This window comes from Colobus angolensis, unplaced genomic scaffold, assembly GCF_000951035.1.
Source record: "Colobus angolensis palliatus isolate OR3802 unplaced genomic scaffold, Cang.pa_1.0 Scaffold164, whole genome shotgun sequence".
Taxonomy (NCBI): domain Eukaryota; kingdom Metazoa; phylum Chordata; class Mammalia; order Primates; family Cercopithecidae; genus Colobus; species Colobus angolensis.
Genome location: NW_012114755.1, coordinates 2,739,247 through 2,756,848, shown reverse-complemented (window position 1 = coordinate 2,756,848; position 17,602 = coordinate 2,739,247). Strand labels below are relative to the sequence as shown.

The 17,602-nt window shown below is 41.0% G+C and overlaps 1 protein-coding gene across 3 annotated transcripts in view; it reads left to right on the top strand.

Annotated features, from left to right (window-relative positions):
* Positions 1 to 16,882, top strand: part of E2F8 (E2F transcription factor 8) — an 18,029-nt gene extending 1,147 nt beyond the window's left edge. For 2 of the 3 annotated variants that reach the window (XM_011937483.1, XM_011937484.1), the window contains exons 2-13: positions 1,033 to 1,156; positions 3,114 to 3,392; positions 3,782 to 3,938; positions 6,207 to 6,521; positions 6,744 to 6,905; positions 8,600 to 8,737; positions 10,135 to 10,338; positions 10,641 to 10,728; positions 10,982 to 11,516; positions 15,108 to 15,240; positions 15,357 to 15,751; positions 16,128 to 16,882. In XM_011937483.1, the coding sequence (XP_011792873.1) occupies positions 1,142 to 1,156; positions 3,114 to 3,392; positions 3,782 to 3,938; positions 6,207 to 6,521; positions 6,744 to 6,905; positions 8,600 to 8,737; positions 10,135 to 10,338; positions 10,641 to 10,728; positions 10,982 to 11,516; positions 15,108 to 15,240; positions 15,357 to 15,751; positions 16,128 to 16,310 (2,604 nt within the window). In that variant the 5' untranslated portion in view covers positions 1,033 to 1,141 and the 3' untranslated portion in view covers positions 16,311 to 16,882. Of the gene's footprint in view, positions 1 to 259; positions 716 to 1,032; positions 1,157 to 3,113; positions 3,393 to 3,781; positions 3,939 to 6,206; positions 6,522 to 6,743; positions 6,906 to 8,599; positions 8,738 to 10,134; positions 10,339 to 10,640; positions 10,729 to 10,981; positions 11,517 to 15,107; positions 15,241 to 15,356; positions 15,752 to 16,127 lie in introns of those variants that run through there. The other variant, XM_011937482.1, reaches the window with a different exon arrangement.
* The last annotated feature ends 720 nt before the right edge of the window (positions 16,883 to 17,602 follow it).

Below are 17,602 nucleotides of genomic sequence, written 5' to 3'. Positions count from 1 at the left end.
CGCGCAGAGGGGCGGGGGCGAGCGAGGGGGAGGGGCGGGGATGCCGTGGTTCCGGGAGCGGGTTTGCCCGCGCTCAGGCCCCGCGCAGCTAAGGGGAGGCGCCGGCCACGGTCCGACTTTCCGCGCCAAATTTTTAAATCGAAGGCGGAAGGTCCGACCCCGCCCCTGGCGCCGTCGGCCAATCGCAGGCCCGCCTCCGGCCCTCTCATTGGTCGGAAACTGTTGTCCTGGAAACCACGATGATGCTGTCCGGGAACTGTCTGGCGGGCGGCGGGCAGACCCGGCCTGAGGGAGGGGCCTTTGGCTGAGAGTAAGGGGAAGTGCACGGAGCTAGTGGCTGCCAGGGAACTGTACCTGCTTGCCTTATTGGGCAAATGCCGCCTTCCAAGGTGGAGTCTAACGCCGTGGTGTGAACTGGCCACCCGAATAGGGACTAAATAGTGCTTTGTATCTTTAAGGAAGCCCTTTTTTAAATTAAAAAAAATGTCTTAATTATAAGACTCTCTTTAAATGCCCAGCTGTATGCTTGGAGCTTTGGGACTGAATTTGGAACTTTCCTGTCAAGCAACCTCCCATGACTTTACTGCTGAGCCTGTGCACGTGTGTGTAAGGGGAGAAATCCAGGCATCTAGATGCAGACTTGTACTTGGGGTCGCGTGCGCTCAGCCGGGACTTGGGCTTGTGCTCTCAGTCCGGAGCCCAGATCTGCGAACAGGTGGGTGCTTGCTAAAGTATTTGCTGGGGTCCAGAGAATGGCCCGCCTTTTCTACAGATGGGAGAGGGCTGTCACTAGAAATTCTGTGGGTTGCCTGAAGGCTTAGGACAGCCGATCCGTTTGCTGAAGGAATTGACTGGCATTTGCTGGCGTTCTCCGCCCAGTGGGGCGATCGCTGGTCGAGAATAAAATGTAAATATAGTTTGTCATTTTTCGTTAGTCTTTGTTTCCGTAGCCTGTTGTCCGTGAAGGAATTTTCAACAGATTTTTTGGTTCTTGTTTTCCTCTAACTTTTTCTATTCCCTTTTTTCTTTAAGGATATTAAAACTTTTAGTCCAACTGATTGGACTACTTGAACCATCGGGATTTGGGGAGGAACTCCAGATTTTTCATTTTTAAACTCTCAATGTATGAGGAATTTACAGAATGGAGAACGAAAAGGTACTTTATAACTTCAGTATTCATCACTGCAATTTTAAATTCAGTATCATCCGGATTTAACTTCATAATTTTTCCCTATCCAATATATCTTATTAATGCCACATCCTTGGTTAGCCTCTGTAATAACCTGGAAAAAATGAACCTTATCTTATAGTTTCAAAAATATCTAGTTTAAAATATATACTAATTTAATTAATATAGTTTAAAAAATGAAAATTATCTTAATTCAATCTCCAATCATGTCGAATGCCCTTTCTGAATTCCAGTTGTTCAAGAATCCTCAGAAATGTAATGAAACTGACAAATTTTATTATTCTTAAAAATATATTTTCTCTACGTATGCCTTGGAGACAGCTACCAAATCATTAAAAACTAGAAAGATTGTAAAGGGGCAAACCTACCCCTCTTCAAGAATTCGTTAGTTTCATTACAACATTTCTGAGGATTCTTGAACAACTGGAATTCAGAAAGGGCGTTTGACATGATTGGAGACTGAATTTCTTTTGAAGATAATTTTTTACCAAATTGGCAGCTTATTTACAGGGTCTGCAAAATGCTCTGTTTAGGGGGCAAATATTTTGTAAAATTACAAAAGAATTGTCTGTGTGGGGTGTCCAACTACTGATAGGTTAAAAAAAAGTGAACTTACATGCACATTTCTTAGTAGTTTTAGATGTTAGTCAAATAAGAGAATTACTATTGCTTCTGATAATGTGAGGCAAAGAAAAAGCCTATTCTCAGATCAGCACATCTCAGACGCACATACTGCAAGGAGCTCCTGTTGGGTCCACCACACTGACTTCCATGTAAGAAGAGCACCATACTTGGAGTGAGAATATCCAGGTTCCAGTCCTGTGTGACCTCTCTCAGCCTACGTCTTCTCTTCTGCAAGCTAGGAATGCAGGATTCCATGAACATACAATCGGAAAAGAGCTTGATAAACCCAAGATGTCACAGCAAGTCCCATTAATCCATGTTCTTGGTTATTTGGTCTGCCTATTATTTTACTTATTGCTCTTCCAAGCATTTTCTTTAACATAGATAAAGATGAGAGTACTGTGTGAAGTCCCTGGTGTCCAAAACTGTAAGGAACATAGTCTCCTTTAGCCTTATTTATGAACTGCTGTTAATTTTCCCTTTTGTCTCAGTGGCTATCCTGCCTCTGCCAGGATCTAGCTTTGTGGTCTTAGGTAGCTGTTATGTTGGTGCAAACGTAATTGCTGTTTTTGCCATTACTTTCAATAGCAAAAGCCACATTTACTTTTGCACCAACCTAATAATTTTACTTTTCTGGGCTCCATGTTCTCTCTCTGGAAAGTGAGGGAGTGTGTGTTCAAAGGGCAGACTTTTCTGGTCAGAAATCCTGCTGTTAGACACTGGATTTCCCTGATAAATCTGACCATATGCTATCCCTCACCCTTGTCTCCTTGTCTCTCTGACTCTTCAGTGGTATTTTATTTAGCACCCACTGCATGCAGCCATTATGTTAGGTGGATAAGAATTTCTGCCCTGTAGGCCTTTACTTATTACAGTACCATGAGCAAGCAAAAGTCATTTCTAGGAGTTTGAGATCATTTAACATTGTCAGTCCAATTAGGGGAAGCTGAGTGAAGAGCATTTGGGAACTCTATACTGTCTTTGCTACTCTTCTTTAAATCTAAAACTATTTCAAAATACAATTATAAGTCCTAACTAAAGTTGTTTTTTCAGTGGTTGAAACATAAGGTGAAAACATTTAGGCCTTATTGCAAAATTAAAAATGGGAAATGTAATTATTGGAATGGACAATACACATCACATGACCATTAGAATACAGTTATTAATTTCCTCAACTCTACAATCTCATTAGACATTTTTTCCTTGGCATGATTCTATTCATTATGCAATTTCTGGAATCCAAGCTGTCTGATAAATCCTGTTTTACCACGGATTTAATTATTTACATTTTTTAAACCAGGAAAATCTCTTTTGTGAGCCACATAAAAGGGGACTAATAAAAACACCTCTGAAAGAATCCACCACCGCAAATATCGTGTTGACAGAGATCCAGCCTGACTTTGGCCCTTTAACCACACCCACGAAGCCCAAAGAAGGCTCCCAGGGAGAGCCGTGGACACCGACAGCCAACCTGAAAATGCTCATTAGTGCTGTGAGCCCTGAGATCCGCAACAGAGATCAGAAAAGGGGGTTGTTTGGCAACAGAAGTGGATTACCTGAGGCCAAAGACTATATACATGTAGGTTTTCACGACTGGTTGGAGACTGGGAAATTTTGGGGGGTTGGGGGGGGTTGTAGCTATTGGAGAAGTGCCAGCAATTTAAAGCATCACCACCTGAAGTCTGTTATTAACTTCCTTCAGAGCACCAGAAAGGTTTGAACCCCAAGAAATATAGCACTGGGAATTCTGAATCCTTGCATTATTTTCGTTTCAGGCTTTCCTTTCAGGTTTGCCAAGTGTTTTGTACTCCCCCCAACCCCCGCCACCAACCTTTTCTCCCACTCAGAGTTTGCAGCTGTTGAAGCTAACCGTGTGTAAGTTGGTGTTAGTCATCGAGCACAGATGCCCCTAATAAATCTGTCAAACTTTATTTTAGAATAAGACATTGTTTACCTTTTCCTTTGTAGGAACACTTATCTGGAGATGAATTTGAGAAATGCCAGCCAAGTCGAAAAGAGAAAAGTTTAGGATTATTGTGTCATAAGTTCTTAGCACGATATCCTAATTATCCCAACCCTGCTGTGAATAATGACATCTGCCTTGATGAAGTGGCAGAGGAACTTAGTAAGTATGCAAAGAACTCACAGAAAGAATTAATAATTAAAGTGGCGTTATGGAATTAACTCCTTCAGACCCCGGCTCATCTAGCCAGTGTTTGTAAAGGACACAAATAAGGCGACATGGAAATTTTCTATCCCTAAAGCCCTCTTCTAATTTAAGAATGAAGGCAAGTAGTTGCAAATTTCAGCAAATCTTGGAGGCAAAAAAGTCACAATGGAGGTTGCTTCTGCCTGCAGTTTTCTCTGAAGCTTTAAAGAAAGGCAATATTGTCTTATGACTTGTTTCACAAAGTTACAACTGTGAACTTTTGCCTCATTGCTCTGCCTTCCTGTTCTTGAAGAATCAAGCTGATGAATGGTTATCTTCCTAGTTGACGCTGAGGATCAGCTTCTGTGAGTGGGAACAGGACCTGTGCACTCCTGGACCTTCAGCACTATTCTGAGGACTAGTTTTCTGAATGTTTTGTGTTGGGCACAAGTTATTCCTCCTGCCCCTTTTTACTCTTCTGTTCAAAGACCTGAATCTATTTGGAGCTAAAAGGGGGCCTGTGACAAATTTGGGGTGCCTTTGGAGTCATATGGGTATCTTAATCTAAACCTGTGAAGAGATGTGCTGTGCAAAATAACATGTTTTAATACAAAGCAATCACCCCGTGAAGAAAAGTTGCCCTTCTAATACATATTTGTAAATATCAACTTTATTTCACATTTTAAGAATATGCCATTTAGATTCATCTACTCTTCATATATGCTTAATGGTAGCTGGGTAGGATGTACCTGTTAATTCAGCAAATATCTATTAATCTCCTACTACTATGTGTCAGGCAGTGTTGTAGGAGCCTGGGATACATCCATAAACAAAAAGGGCAAATCTCTTCTCTCTTAGAACCTATATTCCAGTGGGGCAATAGATACTGAGTAAAGGATATAGGAAGTAAGTAAGGATAATACATGCTAGAAAGTAACACGCATAGTGGAAAAAATAAATTGTAGATCAGGCTCAAGGGATCAGGAGTGCTGGGGAGGTGCTTTGCCATAAGTGGTCAGATCAGGCTTCCTTGAGAAGGTGACATCTGAGCAAGGTCTTGAAAGAAGCAAGGTAGGGAGCTGTAAGGACATCAGGGAGAAGGGTTCCAGGCAGAAGGAACAGCTAGTACAAAGCAAGTGCATATCTGGCAGATTCTAGGAATAGCAAGAGGTCAGTAGGATCCACCCTTATTAAAATAGTGTTTTATTGATCACTTTTCCAGAAAGGCTGATCTCATCAAATATTCAAATTGAAATTAAGTTTCTCGAACGAAGAGAATTCTAACATTACAAAATATTGAAAACCCAAGTTAAATAGATAGATGAGAGTCACAGAATTACTAATATCACATTGTTAATGATAGCTAGAAAGTAAGCAAAATTAGACCCAAAATGGGATATTTTATTTTTATGTGAGTTTTTAAAAACTACATCATGGTTTTTGTACTTTTCTGAAATCTCAGCATTTTGTTTCTATCGTATGATCATTATAGATGGGTGTGTGTGTACCTGTAGATATTGGAAGGGGTTGGAAAGTGTGAGATGTAGAGTTTTAAAGACTTGGTTTGCTACTTGCTAGCTCTTTGTGGGTGAGGGTGAGCTACTTAGCTGGTCAGAGCCTCTGTTTTCTCATTCTTTTTTTTTTTTTTTTTTCGACTGAGTCTCGCTCCTTCGCCCAGGCTGGAGTGCAGTGGCGTGATCTCAGCTCACTGCAAGCGCCGTCTCCTGGGTTCATGCCATTCTCCTGCCTCAGCCTCCCGAGTAGCTGGGACTACAGGTGCCTGCCACCACGCCCGGCTAATTTTTTGTACTTTTAGTAGAGACGGGGTTTCACCGTGTTAGCCAGGATGGTCTCCATCTCCTGACCTCGTGATCCGCTCACCTGGGCCTCCCAAAGTGCTGGGATTACAGGCGTGAGTCACCGCGCCCGGCCTTTCTCATCCTTTTTAAAGTGAAGATCATAATACCTACTTCACAAATTTAGGGTGAAAACTTCCTAAAGCTGTGTAGCATATCTTAGGCCCTCATTAATTGTTGCCTTTCTAATTCATATGATTTGTACTCTTGGAAAGCAAAGACATGTCTTTCTCACCTTCACAGTATTTGTTCAGTATGTGCACTTACAGTACAGTTAGGAAAGTGATATTATCCAGGACCTACTGACTAATAAACCATGGAAGAAAACGCTATTCAATTCTAAACAAGTTACAAAAATCTGTAACACACAATTGCACGTTCTTTGTAGATGTTGAACGTCGTCGCATTTACGATATCGTGAACGTCCTAGAGAGTTTACATATGGTGAGCCGCCTCGCCAAAAACAGGTACACTTGGCACGGGCGACACAACCTCAACAAAACCCTTGGCACCTTGAAGAGCGTCGGGGAGGAGAATAAGTACGCCGAGCAGATTATGATGATCAAAAAGAAAGAATATGAGCAAGAGTTTGACTTTATTAAGAGTTACAGTATAGAGGATCATATCATCAAATCAAACACTGGCCCAAATGGACACCCAGACGTGTGTTTCGTAGAACTCCCTGGAGTGGAATTTCGGGCAGGTGAGAGATGGTAGTGAAAACCCCAGGCTGCATAGCATTTGTCCTCTGTCTAAGGAAAAGGTCCTGTGGAGAACACGGCTCTAAAGCTACAGCTGCCTTTAATGTTCAAATGCCGCAGTTGTCAGCTGTATGATCAGGTGGTGGTATTTTTAGCCTTGTTACTTTAGAAGTCACTTGTCCCTTTATGAATTTTAATTCTCTAATCCTCATCCTTCTCTAAAGCTTCTGTAAACAGCCGCAAAGACAAGTCTTTAAGGGTAATGAGCCAGAAATTTGTGATGCTGTTTTTGGTGTCAACGCCTCAGATAGTAAGCCTAGAAGTTGCCGCCAAGATTTTAATTGGGGAGGACCATGTGGAAGATTTGGATAAAAGCAAGTTTAAAAGTAAGTGTCATGACTGCCATGGATTTTTGAACCTATTCTTAAACAATAAAATCTCAGTCGTAAACTCATTTCCAAATTAGGAAACATAGGTGCATAAACAGATCTTCTCTAATTATGTTTTTATATCTTCACTTCTTCCCAGAAGCCATGATAATATTGATTTAGCTAATTTGTTATGATACATAGGTATCACTACTCTTTTTTTGTTGTTTTTTGGTTTTTGGTTTTTTTTGAGACGGAGTCTCGCTCTTTTGCCATGCTGGAGTGCAGTGGCGTGGCCTCGGCTCACTGCAACCTCCACCTCCTGGGTTTCAGCGATTCTCCTGCCACAGCCTCCAGGGTAGCTGGGACCACAGGCACGCACCACCATGCCCAGCTAATTTTTATGTTTTTAGTAGAGACAGAGTTTCACCATGTTGGCCAGTAGGGTCTCAATCTCTTGACCTGGTGATCCACCCACCTCGGCCTCCCAAAGTGCTGGAATTACAGGCGTGAGCCACCATGCCCGGCCAAGTATCACTACTCTTATTCGACACATTGCTTCATTTGATATTGTAACATTGTTCTCATTAAAAGTAAACAATGGAAGAATCTGTTCTGTGTAAGCTCTAAATGAGAGTAAATTGTAAAGTGGATCTGGACCCCCAGGTCTTCTTCCACTGATGCTGATATAGAGGGTTTATAAATGACTCATAAACTTGTCCCCAGAAGTGACCTGCAGCACAGGTAGTCTGCCATTTTGAAAGAATGGTTTTAGCTAGATTACCTGCTCAAAATTCGGAAGGGACTGTAGACTCGATTCCTAACAAAAGAGCTACACCCTCACCATTACACCAGACTTTGCAGGAAGGGTGTGGAAAGAAGTGCTCAGAGGATGGGGAGCGGCACTTGGCTTGGGAGATCTGCAATTTCAGAAAACATGTCCTGATATTACTGAAGGGTTACTTGCCTTTTGTGAGTCACCAGATAGTTTTCATCTTTGTTTCACTGGTTAGTCATAGCCTTGAAAACTATTCCAGGAACTGCAGAGGTGTAAGTTACTGAATCCCCAGGGAAGTCAGAACCTTCTGGTGTGGCTAGGAAGGAGACTCGATTTGTAATTTGTACTATCAGGATGGCAGTAAAAACAGACTTTTTGTAACAAAACTCTTTAAGATATGTGAGATTTGTCAAATTCACAGATCTATGTTTTGCATATTACATAAAGACAATATTAAAAAATTACACATGTTGATGGGGTACAGAATTTTCCATGCTGCGATAATAAATACATTTTGTTATAAACTATTGCAAGCAGAAAAGCAAGACATTTGTCACTGATACTTTTACTTCTCTGTTCATAAAGTTCTTCTGAATCCTCATTAGAAGATACCCAGGAATGGTGACTTTTTATTTTTGAAATAGTCTGTAACATAGTTTCAGATAGAGTGATCTCATCAAGTCATTTTTTCTTTGTCAACATATACTATTGTCATTTCAGCATTGAGTACTAGCAGTAACTGAGTCTTTTAAATATTTAAAACTTTTTTATGGTAATTAAAGCTGTATCACCAGAACTTAAAAGGAGGCAGATGTTTCTCTGTCTGACATTGATGGTTAAGATAGCTCCTAGAATATACATGAAGTCTTTCTGAAGGAAAATTCTTTGATCTTTTCATTATTCCATTAAGTGGTATATATACTTTTTTTCCCAGCAAAAATTAGGAGGTTGTATGATATAGCTAATGTTCTGAGTAGCCTGGATCTTATCAAGAAAGTTCATGTTACAGAGGAAAGAGGCCGAAAACCAGCTTTTAAGTGGACCGGCCCAGAAATCCGTCCAAATACCAGTGGTATGTATTTTTCTCTTTCACCCTTTGCTTTATTATTTGTGTGTGTGTTTTTAATTTTTAGTTTCTAGTGTGTGATGTTCCCCTCCCTGTGTCCGTGTGTTCTCGTTGTTCACTTCCCACTTATGAGTGAGAACATGTGGTGTTTGATTTTCTGTTCCTATGTTAGTTTGCTGAGGATGATGCTTCCAGCTCCATCCATGTCCCACAGAGGACATGATCTCATTCTTTTTTATGGCTGCATAGTATTCCATGGTGTATATGTACCACATTTTCTTTATCCTACTTCATTATTTTGAATTAATGCACATTGGGAGATATTTTCCCTTCCCCTTCCTACTCACAGCCCCACATGGAAAAGATTTATATGATTGAAAAGATGATTCAAGATGAATGGCAATATAGAAAGTTTGGCTACTGGCTCCATCAGCAAACCAAGATCCATAACAGCCTCCCTCCCTGTGTTCAAGAAGTAGAATCTGTATGTGAAAGGATTTGGAAAGTTGAAAGCACCACAAAGCATAAAACACTATTGCTGCTATGCGGCACAGTGACCACAACAGAACCTGTGCCCATTGAGAATATGAAATGAGTTCACTCTGGTATCAAAGTAGATATTTCTAGTCTTCATCTTAACTCTGTGATGCTGACATTTTGCATTCTACCAAAGATCCCCGCCCAGAATCATTGCAAATGACAAGAACGTGGGCCATGGAGACAGAGGGAAACTTAGATTCCATTCCAAGCTCTGCCACTCTGGCTTTGCGGCCTGAGGCAAGTTACTTCTTCGAGGCTTAGTTTTCTCATTGGTGAAATGGGAAGAACAATGGCACCTCAGTGGAGTTACTATGATTTTGGTATAATCTCAGAGAGAGGTCCTTTGGTGCAGGAATTTGGAGTGAAAGTTCTGGGGCCATACTGATCAGGTTCATATCCCAGGCCCACATGCTCCCAGTTGAGAGACTCTGAGCCAGTAGGTTAATGTCTCTGTGGGTCAGAGCTCTCATCACTGACACGGGGCTACATTTCTTGAGGAACAGTTGCCTCATGGAGCTGTGAGGATCACCCTTATTTCATCAGATCTAAGACTCCACTAGATTGTAAGATGCACAATTCTTTCTATATCACTAAGAAAGAAAAATTGCTAATAACTACCCTCTAGCACACCACTGGTTATAAGATATAGTGCAGTTTCAGAAATGCTAATATAGGAAACATTGTGTCTCAGAATTCATTTAATAAGATAAACAAGGTTTTCTCTGTAAAGCCCTTAGAACAGTGATAGGCACATGGTCGGTGCTCTGTAACTTGCCACTTTTATTCCTAAAATTGTTTTATTTCATATCCCAAAGGGAAACTGAGCCATCCAGGTTTTAATACACAGATGTTTTCTGTTTCAGGCTCCAGCCCAGTCATTGCTTTTACTCCCTCTGATTTGGAGGTGAGACGGTCTTCAAAAGAGAACTGTGCCAAAAATCTCTTTTCCACACGTGGGAAACCAAACTTTACTCGACACCCATCTCTTATCAAATTGGTAAAGAGTATAGAAAGTGATCGGAGAAAGATAAATTCTGCTCCCAGTAGCCCTATCAAGACCAACAAAGGTATGTTTTCAGGAATGTCAGGGATCTGCTAGGAAAAATTCCCTTTTATCTCAATTTGTTTAGCTTACTTGATCCTTGCGATAGTTGTCAGAGAATTATTTCAATATCTATATACCCAAACCCTCTTGAAGCCTAACAAATGTATAAATTTAAAAAGTCATTTGTGGGGCTTATTGTTTAATTGCTATGCAACTTTGAGGGGGGATGCAAATTTCTGTTCCTCTGACTTCAGTAAGGTTTCATCTGTGTGAACATTTATTCTTTAGCTTTGACTGATGCTCTCTTCCTTTCTATCTTACCAGCTGAGAGTTCTCAGAATTCTACACCCTTCCCAAGTAAAATGGCTCAGCTCGCAGCTATTTGTAAAATGCAGTTAGAACAGCAATCAAGGTAGGTTGGCAATGCTCTTTAATAACAGGATGAATTACTTTTACATTACATTATTAGGATTACTTATTTTATGTGAGAAGAAGCACTAGCCTTGAAAACTGGAGAGCTAATCTTTCTGTATCTCATACTCACTCATTACAGAAATTATCTGCATGTTCCATAAAAGCATGTCTTCAATATGAGGCTTAAAGCTGTAGAACAGTTCAGAGAAAATGTATATCCATCATGTTGTGTATTAAATCTTGTCTTTTAGTGAATCCAGACAGAAAGTGAAAGTACAGCTGGCAAGATCTGGACCCTGCAAACCAGTAGCCCCTCTGGACCCCCCAGCGAATGCTGAGATGGAGCTGACAGCACCATCCCTCATCCAGCCCCTGGGAGTGGTTCCCCTGATCCCCAGCCCATTGTCATCAGCAGTGCCCCTGATCCTACCTCAGGCCCCTTCAGGCCCATCCTATGCCATCTACCTGCAGCCCGCTCAAGCCCACCAAAGTGTGACGCCACCCCAAGGCCTGAGCCCCACAGTCTGCACCACCCACTCTTCTAAAGCTGCTGGAACAAAAGACTCCACAGATGCCACCACTGAGAAGGCAGCCAATGATACCTCAAAGGCCAGTGCCTCTACCAGGCCTGGAAGCTTGCTGCCAGCACCAGAGAGGCAAGGGGCAAAGAGCCAAACCAGGGAGCTGGCTGGAGAAAGAGGCTCAAAGAGGGCAAGCATGCTTGAGGACAGTGGTTCCAAAAAGAAATTTAAAGAGGAACTAAAAGGACTTGAAAATGTCTCCACAGTAAGTACAGCCTTGAACTGCACAAAACTTTAGGAATTCCCTAGTCTATTACAGGAAGATTGGTGACTTGTGAAATTTACCGAAGAGCATTCTCTCAGAAGACAAGGAACTGTTCCTTAGCATCCCATAATCCAAATGAGGCCCTCAACAACTAATCCCCTGGCTGGGATGACAGCAGGGACATTTTTAACCTTTGGAGGAAGGGATTATTTGCTCTCTTTCAAGTACCACGGGTAGTTGTCCTTAAGTCCATTTCTCCATCACACACTGGAATGCAAACACCTGTCACGAAAGTCATAAATAATTTACAAGCAGACGTAAGCCCAAATGAACGAATGGATGCATAGGGTTCCTGTAACTCCTGCTTTCTGAGTCATTACCTAATGTTTGTTTGATGTCATATAACTGGCATCTGTTGCCTAGAAGATAAATTGCTCCCCGTTTTTACTTTCTACGTAAAATTTAAATCATAATTTCTATTTTATGTAAATAGAAAAATCAAACTGATCTTGGCAAATTGTAGATATAGTTCATGTATTGGTTTCTGGAGATTTTGACGTGCAAGATAAATTTTTTTTCCTAAGTGGAGATTAGTTCAGGAGGGAATTAATATTTATTGGATGCCTACCCACATATAGCAGACACAACAGATATTAGGCACTTTTACATACAGTATCTCATTTTTCTCTCTTAGGACAATTATGTATGAAAGACATTACTGTATCATCCAATAAATACCACTAAATGTACAAGTAAAAGTTAATCTCTCATTTTGCCCCTGCTCTTAATACAAGGTATTTTACTTCTCTATGTCTTATTTTTCCACATCTGTAAAGAATTTATTCCATCAGTTTTTCCTCATCACCTACTGAGTATAAAGCACTGTGCTCTGGATCAAATCTAACCCAGTACCTGCCTTTGGTGGCAATTGCTTTTGGGTACTTGCCTGTGGGCATATTATAGTTTTTGTGGGGTTAAGTGAATTTATTCCATGATGATACACATAAAAGGGTTTGATCCTTTTAAGACGTGGTATAAGCTAAAAGGTATTATCTGTTACTGTTGTTATTAAAGAGGAAGCTTAGAGTTTGACAAATCTTCCCTGAGGATGGCTTCATGGTAACCATTCAAAACAACTATTATCTTACATAGTATCATTTTGTATTTAATGTATATGCTAAGGGGGAAATCACAAGACTTTGCTTGATTCAATGTTCTGGGAGGTCCGTAACTTCTTTTGGCCAACAGGTATGATTTAATAATGGTCTCCTGTTGCTTACAATAGTTATTCAGGATTAGGGTTTTCAGTGGATAGATTTTCCATACACTCCTTCTTTTTTATATGTCTGCAACTTTAACCATTTCTTTTTTCTTTTGAGACAGGGTCTTACTCTGTCACCCAGAATGGAGTGCAGTGGCATGATTTTAGCTCACTCCAGCCTCGACCTCCAAGGCCTAAGTGATCCTTCAAGTGGCTTAGACTACAGGTGTACTGTCATGCCTGGCTAATTTTTTATTTTTGTGTGGAGACGGGCTTTCACCATGTTGCTCAGGCTGGTCTCAAACTCCTGAGCTCAAGCAGTCCGCCCACCTTGGCCTCCCAAAGTGCTGAGATCACAGGCGTATGCCGTCATGCCTAGCCCACTTTTAACCATTTCTTTTTAGTATGACCTGAGCAAAACAAAGACAATGAGAGATTCATGTGTTAATTCATTCAACAAATTTTTACTGAGAATTTACACTTCTAGGGGTGGAAAGAAGATAAGTATGCAAAAAAAACACAAACATATCAGGTAGTGAATGATAGGAATGAAGACGGCATGATAGGAGGAAGGGGTGGGAGGGCTACCGTAGGCTAGAAGAGTTCAAGTTCAAATATGTCAGATTCATTCTGCAATTTAATAGTTCTAATTTTTTTTAAAAAAAGGGGAATTGGCATTATAGGTTAAAAGATTTTATAATGAATGTGGTTGGTTGGAAATTTTTAAATTATTATTCTATTACTATGGGTTTTACTGAAGACTTGAAAGAGTTAAACCAGCAATCAGAATAATTTGTACCATGAGAGAATATAACTAAAGCTAACAGAGAGCAGCTCTTTGTAAAGCACCTAAATTTGCCCCTTAAAAATTATCTCTTCCCGCAGTTTTCAAGGCACCTACTAGTAGAGATTTTGAGTGGTACCAAGTACCTAAGAAACAAAATTAAAAACTTGTGGTATACTTTTAGCTTTGTGGATTCTGAATTCCCTTGTTCCCAAGGAAAAGACCTATTAACAACTAGATTAAACTGTTGTTTTCACAATAGAGAGAAGAAACGTCTGAAGGAAGATAAAAGGAGGGCCCTAGTTTATAAAAGCAGTTTTTAGCTTTTGCCAGTCCTACTTATGGTGAGGCTAAAGCAGACTTTTCATGCAGTTCAGCCACCCATGTAATCTTTTTCTGTTTGGTAAAGTACAGTGATCTAACAGGCATGTTGGGAGGTACATGGAACCCTATCCTTAGGCCTTTTCTATTTGTAATATAACTTTATTGTCTAAAGCTTTTGCTCAATGGCATGTGCGTCTCTAATATGAATTAATCAATTCTCTTATTTGTAATTTTTTTAACTCTGGTGTACTTTGCGTATTTTAAGACTGCTTATTATCATTAGAGCCAGCAGTACTAGAAAGAAATCTTTACTTACATAATTTCTGTTTTAAATCAGGGGCCAGCAAACTTTCTTTAAAGGGCCAGATAGTAGACATTTTTTGGGTTTTAGGGCCATATGGGCTCTGTTGCACCTATTCAACTCTGCCATTATAGCAGGAAAGCAGCTATAGGCAGTACATAAATGAATAAGTATGGTTGTGTTCCAATAAAACTTTATTTATAAAAACAGGCAGGGAGTGGGAACTGGCCCCGTGGCCCATAGTTTAGCCCCCTTTTCTCTAAATCAATGTCATTTAAAGTTGCCTTAAAACACTAGTCCTCCTTAATTGCCTACTGAAAATATTGTTGCCATATAGTTTGGGAAATGCTACCTGCTGTGTGCCCCACTTGGAGATTTTTAATGCATGCCACCATTAAAGTCTCTTGGAAATCCTCTAATAAAGACACGATTTGACTTTGTTTAATTCAGCATTTTCCAATTATATTTGACCAAGAATCAAGTAATGCCTATTTGCAACCCATGGACCTAGGGGCCCTCAGAATGCTCTTTGGGAAATAGCATTCTATATAATTCAAGAACAATCAGTTACTACTACATCATACCAAGGAGTCCAGTAGCAGGAGTTAGGTTATCAGTGTGAGAGCGGTGTGCTGGATGAATCCTTACCCCTAAGCAGGGTCACTGCCAGCATCCAGAAGTGTCCTAAGACCACAGGTGGCATTTAAGAAACATGTTCTGTATTATTCGGGGCAAGCATTGGAAAGGGTGGGAGGGGATTCTCCTCTAGGAGCCAGGTGACCAGCCTGCCTGCAGCCCACACCACTGGAGGCTTTGGTCCAATGAGGCAACCACCCAGGGATATTAGTCCTGAAAGAGGCACGTGGCTGTTTTTCTTCCTGTATTTGTGTGTAAAATAAACCCTTCCTCCTTGTTTTCTAGACCTTGTTCCCATCAGGATACCTAATCCCTCTCACCCAGTGCTCATCCTTGGGGGCAGAGTCCATTTTGTCTAGTAAAGAAAACTCAGGTGCTCTTTCCCCAAACCACAGGATTTACAGCTCCCCAATTGCAGGTGAGTGCACATAAAACACTAACCAGATGTGGGCCGTTCTCAAGTTCACTTAAGCCTTGTCAACTTCTTGGATAAATGCCTGTGCTTTTAAGATATCTTCCCCCTTTTCTTTCCAGGTATTATTCCAGTGACATCATCTGAACTCACTGCTGTTAATTTTCCCTCTTTTCATGTAACACCTTTGAAGCTAATGGTCTCACCAACTTCCGTGGCAGCCGTACCTGTCGGGAACAGCACGGCTCTCGCTTCAAGCCACCCCGTTCCCATCCAGAACCCAAGCTCAGCCATTGTAAACTTCACCCTGCAGCACTTGGGACTCATCTCACCCAGTGTGCAGATGTCTGCCAGCCCTGGGCCTGGAATCGTTCCTGTGTCTCCAAGAATAGAGGCTGTTAATGTCGTACCAGAAAATGCAGGCACTCAGCAAGGAAGGGCCACCAACTATGACTCACCAGTCCCAGGCCAGAGCCAGCCAAATGGACAATCAGTTGCTGTGACAGGGGCACAACAGGTGAGAGGCTTTCTACTTAATTTAATTTTTCCTGGAATTATTAAGTCCCAAGTATCTGTGTCATAAGAGACTTGCTTTTGCTTTCCCTCTTTGGAAAGGGAAAGGATGGGAGTCAGGAGACTGAAGGCCTATGTTACTTCCAGAACCTAGGAAGAGTGTCCAAGGCATCCGTATTATTGGGTTATCGTGAGATTTTTGTCTCTCCCCTAACAAAAAGAATTGAGAATGTAAAACTCATCAAAGCTTCCCTCGCCAATTTCCAGATACTCCGGTTTCCCAATGTGCAATATATCCATCCAGCCCAATCTTCCTAGTCTGGTAAGATTAGGTATCTGTGTGGTTGACTTCTTTTGTCCATTCTTCTCTTTCCAATCAGCCTGTTCCTGTGACACCCAAAGGGTCACAATTAGTGGCCGAAAGTTTCTTCCGTACCCCAGGTGGACCCACCAAGCCAACCAGCTCATCCTGCATGGATTTTGATGGTGCTAAGAAAACCTCCTTAGGAACTCTCTTTGTCCCACAACGAAAACTGGAAGTCTCAACAGAGGATGTCCATTAATCAACAGATGTTGGCTTAGTTTAATTTTCTAAAGAGTTGTTTAATAGAGAAATGTACACAGACTGATTTGGAGAACACGTTCTCTGAAAATACTGTAAATACGTTGGGGATTTGCTCAATGTGAAATCAGATACTTGTTTTCGTACATATATATATACACACACACACATATATTTGTATAAAGCTAAGTTTAGCTTTCAATCCTACAAAATAAAACTAAAATGTTGAACTCTAAGATATATTAACTTCTAGGAGGAAACATCCATTATTTTAGCTGTGCCTATACCATTATGCAAAGTAACTGTGTTAAAGTTTACTTCCCTCTGAGTAAATATGTTTGACATGCCTAACACAGCATTCCCTTAAACATTTTGCACAAAGAAAACACTGTGTGATGTATAATGTTATATTTTTAAATAGGGGTATAGCTATATTTTTTGTAATTTCTTTAATCTGTTGTGCAGTGTATCTTTTTGTAAAGTTTGCAACAATCCTCAATCAAGTCTATGGAAAAATTATTTATAAAATGTATTTTTAATCATAAGTTGTTCAAATTAAAACTTTTCTAAAATGTAGTTAGTATTTTCATTTGGCCAGTTAGGGCACTGTTGGGAGAAAATTAAAATTTACCTAATCACAGAGGCAAATTCTCAGTAAAGAGTATCCATCCTGGGTTCCGTTAGATATGCAAAGTTTATAGAACGTTTCTACATTCTGTCCCCCATTTTGACCCTTGGGATTGCTCCACTTTTGCAGAAGTAAAATTGGCTTTCGAGAGGCTGTTGCTTGGCCAAGGACACCCAGCTAAGTCCCATGTGCTTCCTACCACACTCCGGGAGATTAGAAATGAAAAGAAGGTGCCTAGGGGCCCTGATGTGACCAGCATCTGTGCCACGCTTCCTGCTCTATGCAGAGGTGGGTCTGTACCCGCTCTCTTAACACACTTCTTGGATGGCCCAGCTCCAGGGGTGTGAAAACAGGAGTAAGGATTCTAATGTCCGCCACACCTGGAGAACTACTGTACCAAACCCCCAGGAGCTCCAAGAGAAGGAACAAGTTCCAATGTGTTAAGTGTACATCTCTTTGACCCCCTTATGGGAAGAATTGCACCTTAAGAATTGACAAGCGCTTTCCCTGGTCAGGGTCTTAAAGGCGCATCATAATATCGATATCCTACATGTTTACTATATGTAGACAGGGTTACACATTTTAAATGTATCATATCTATGAGCTACAACTGAGGCTCACAGGGATTAAAGCAACAAGTCCATAGTCACACTGCTAGTGTATGC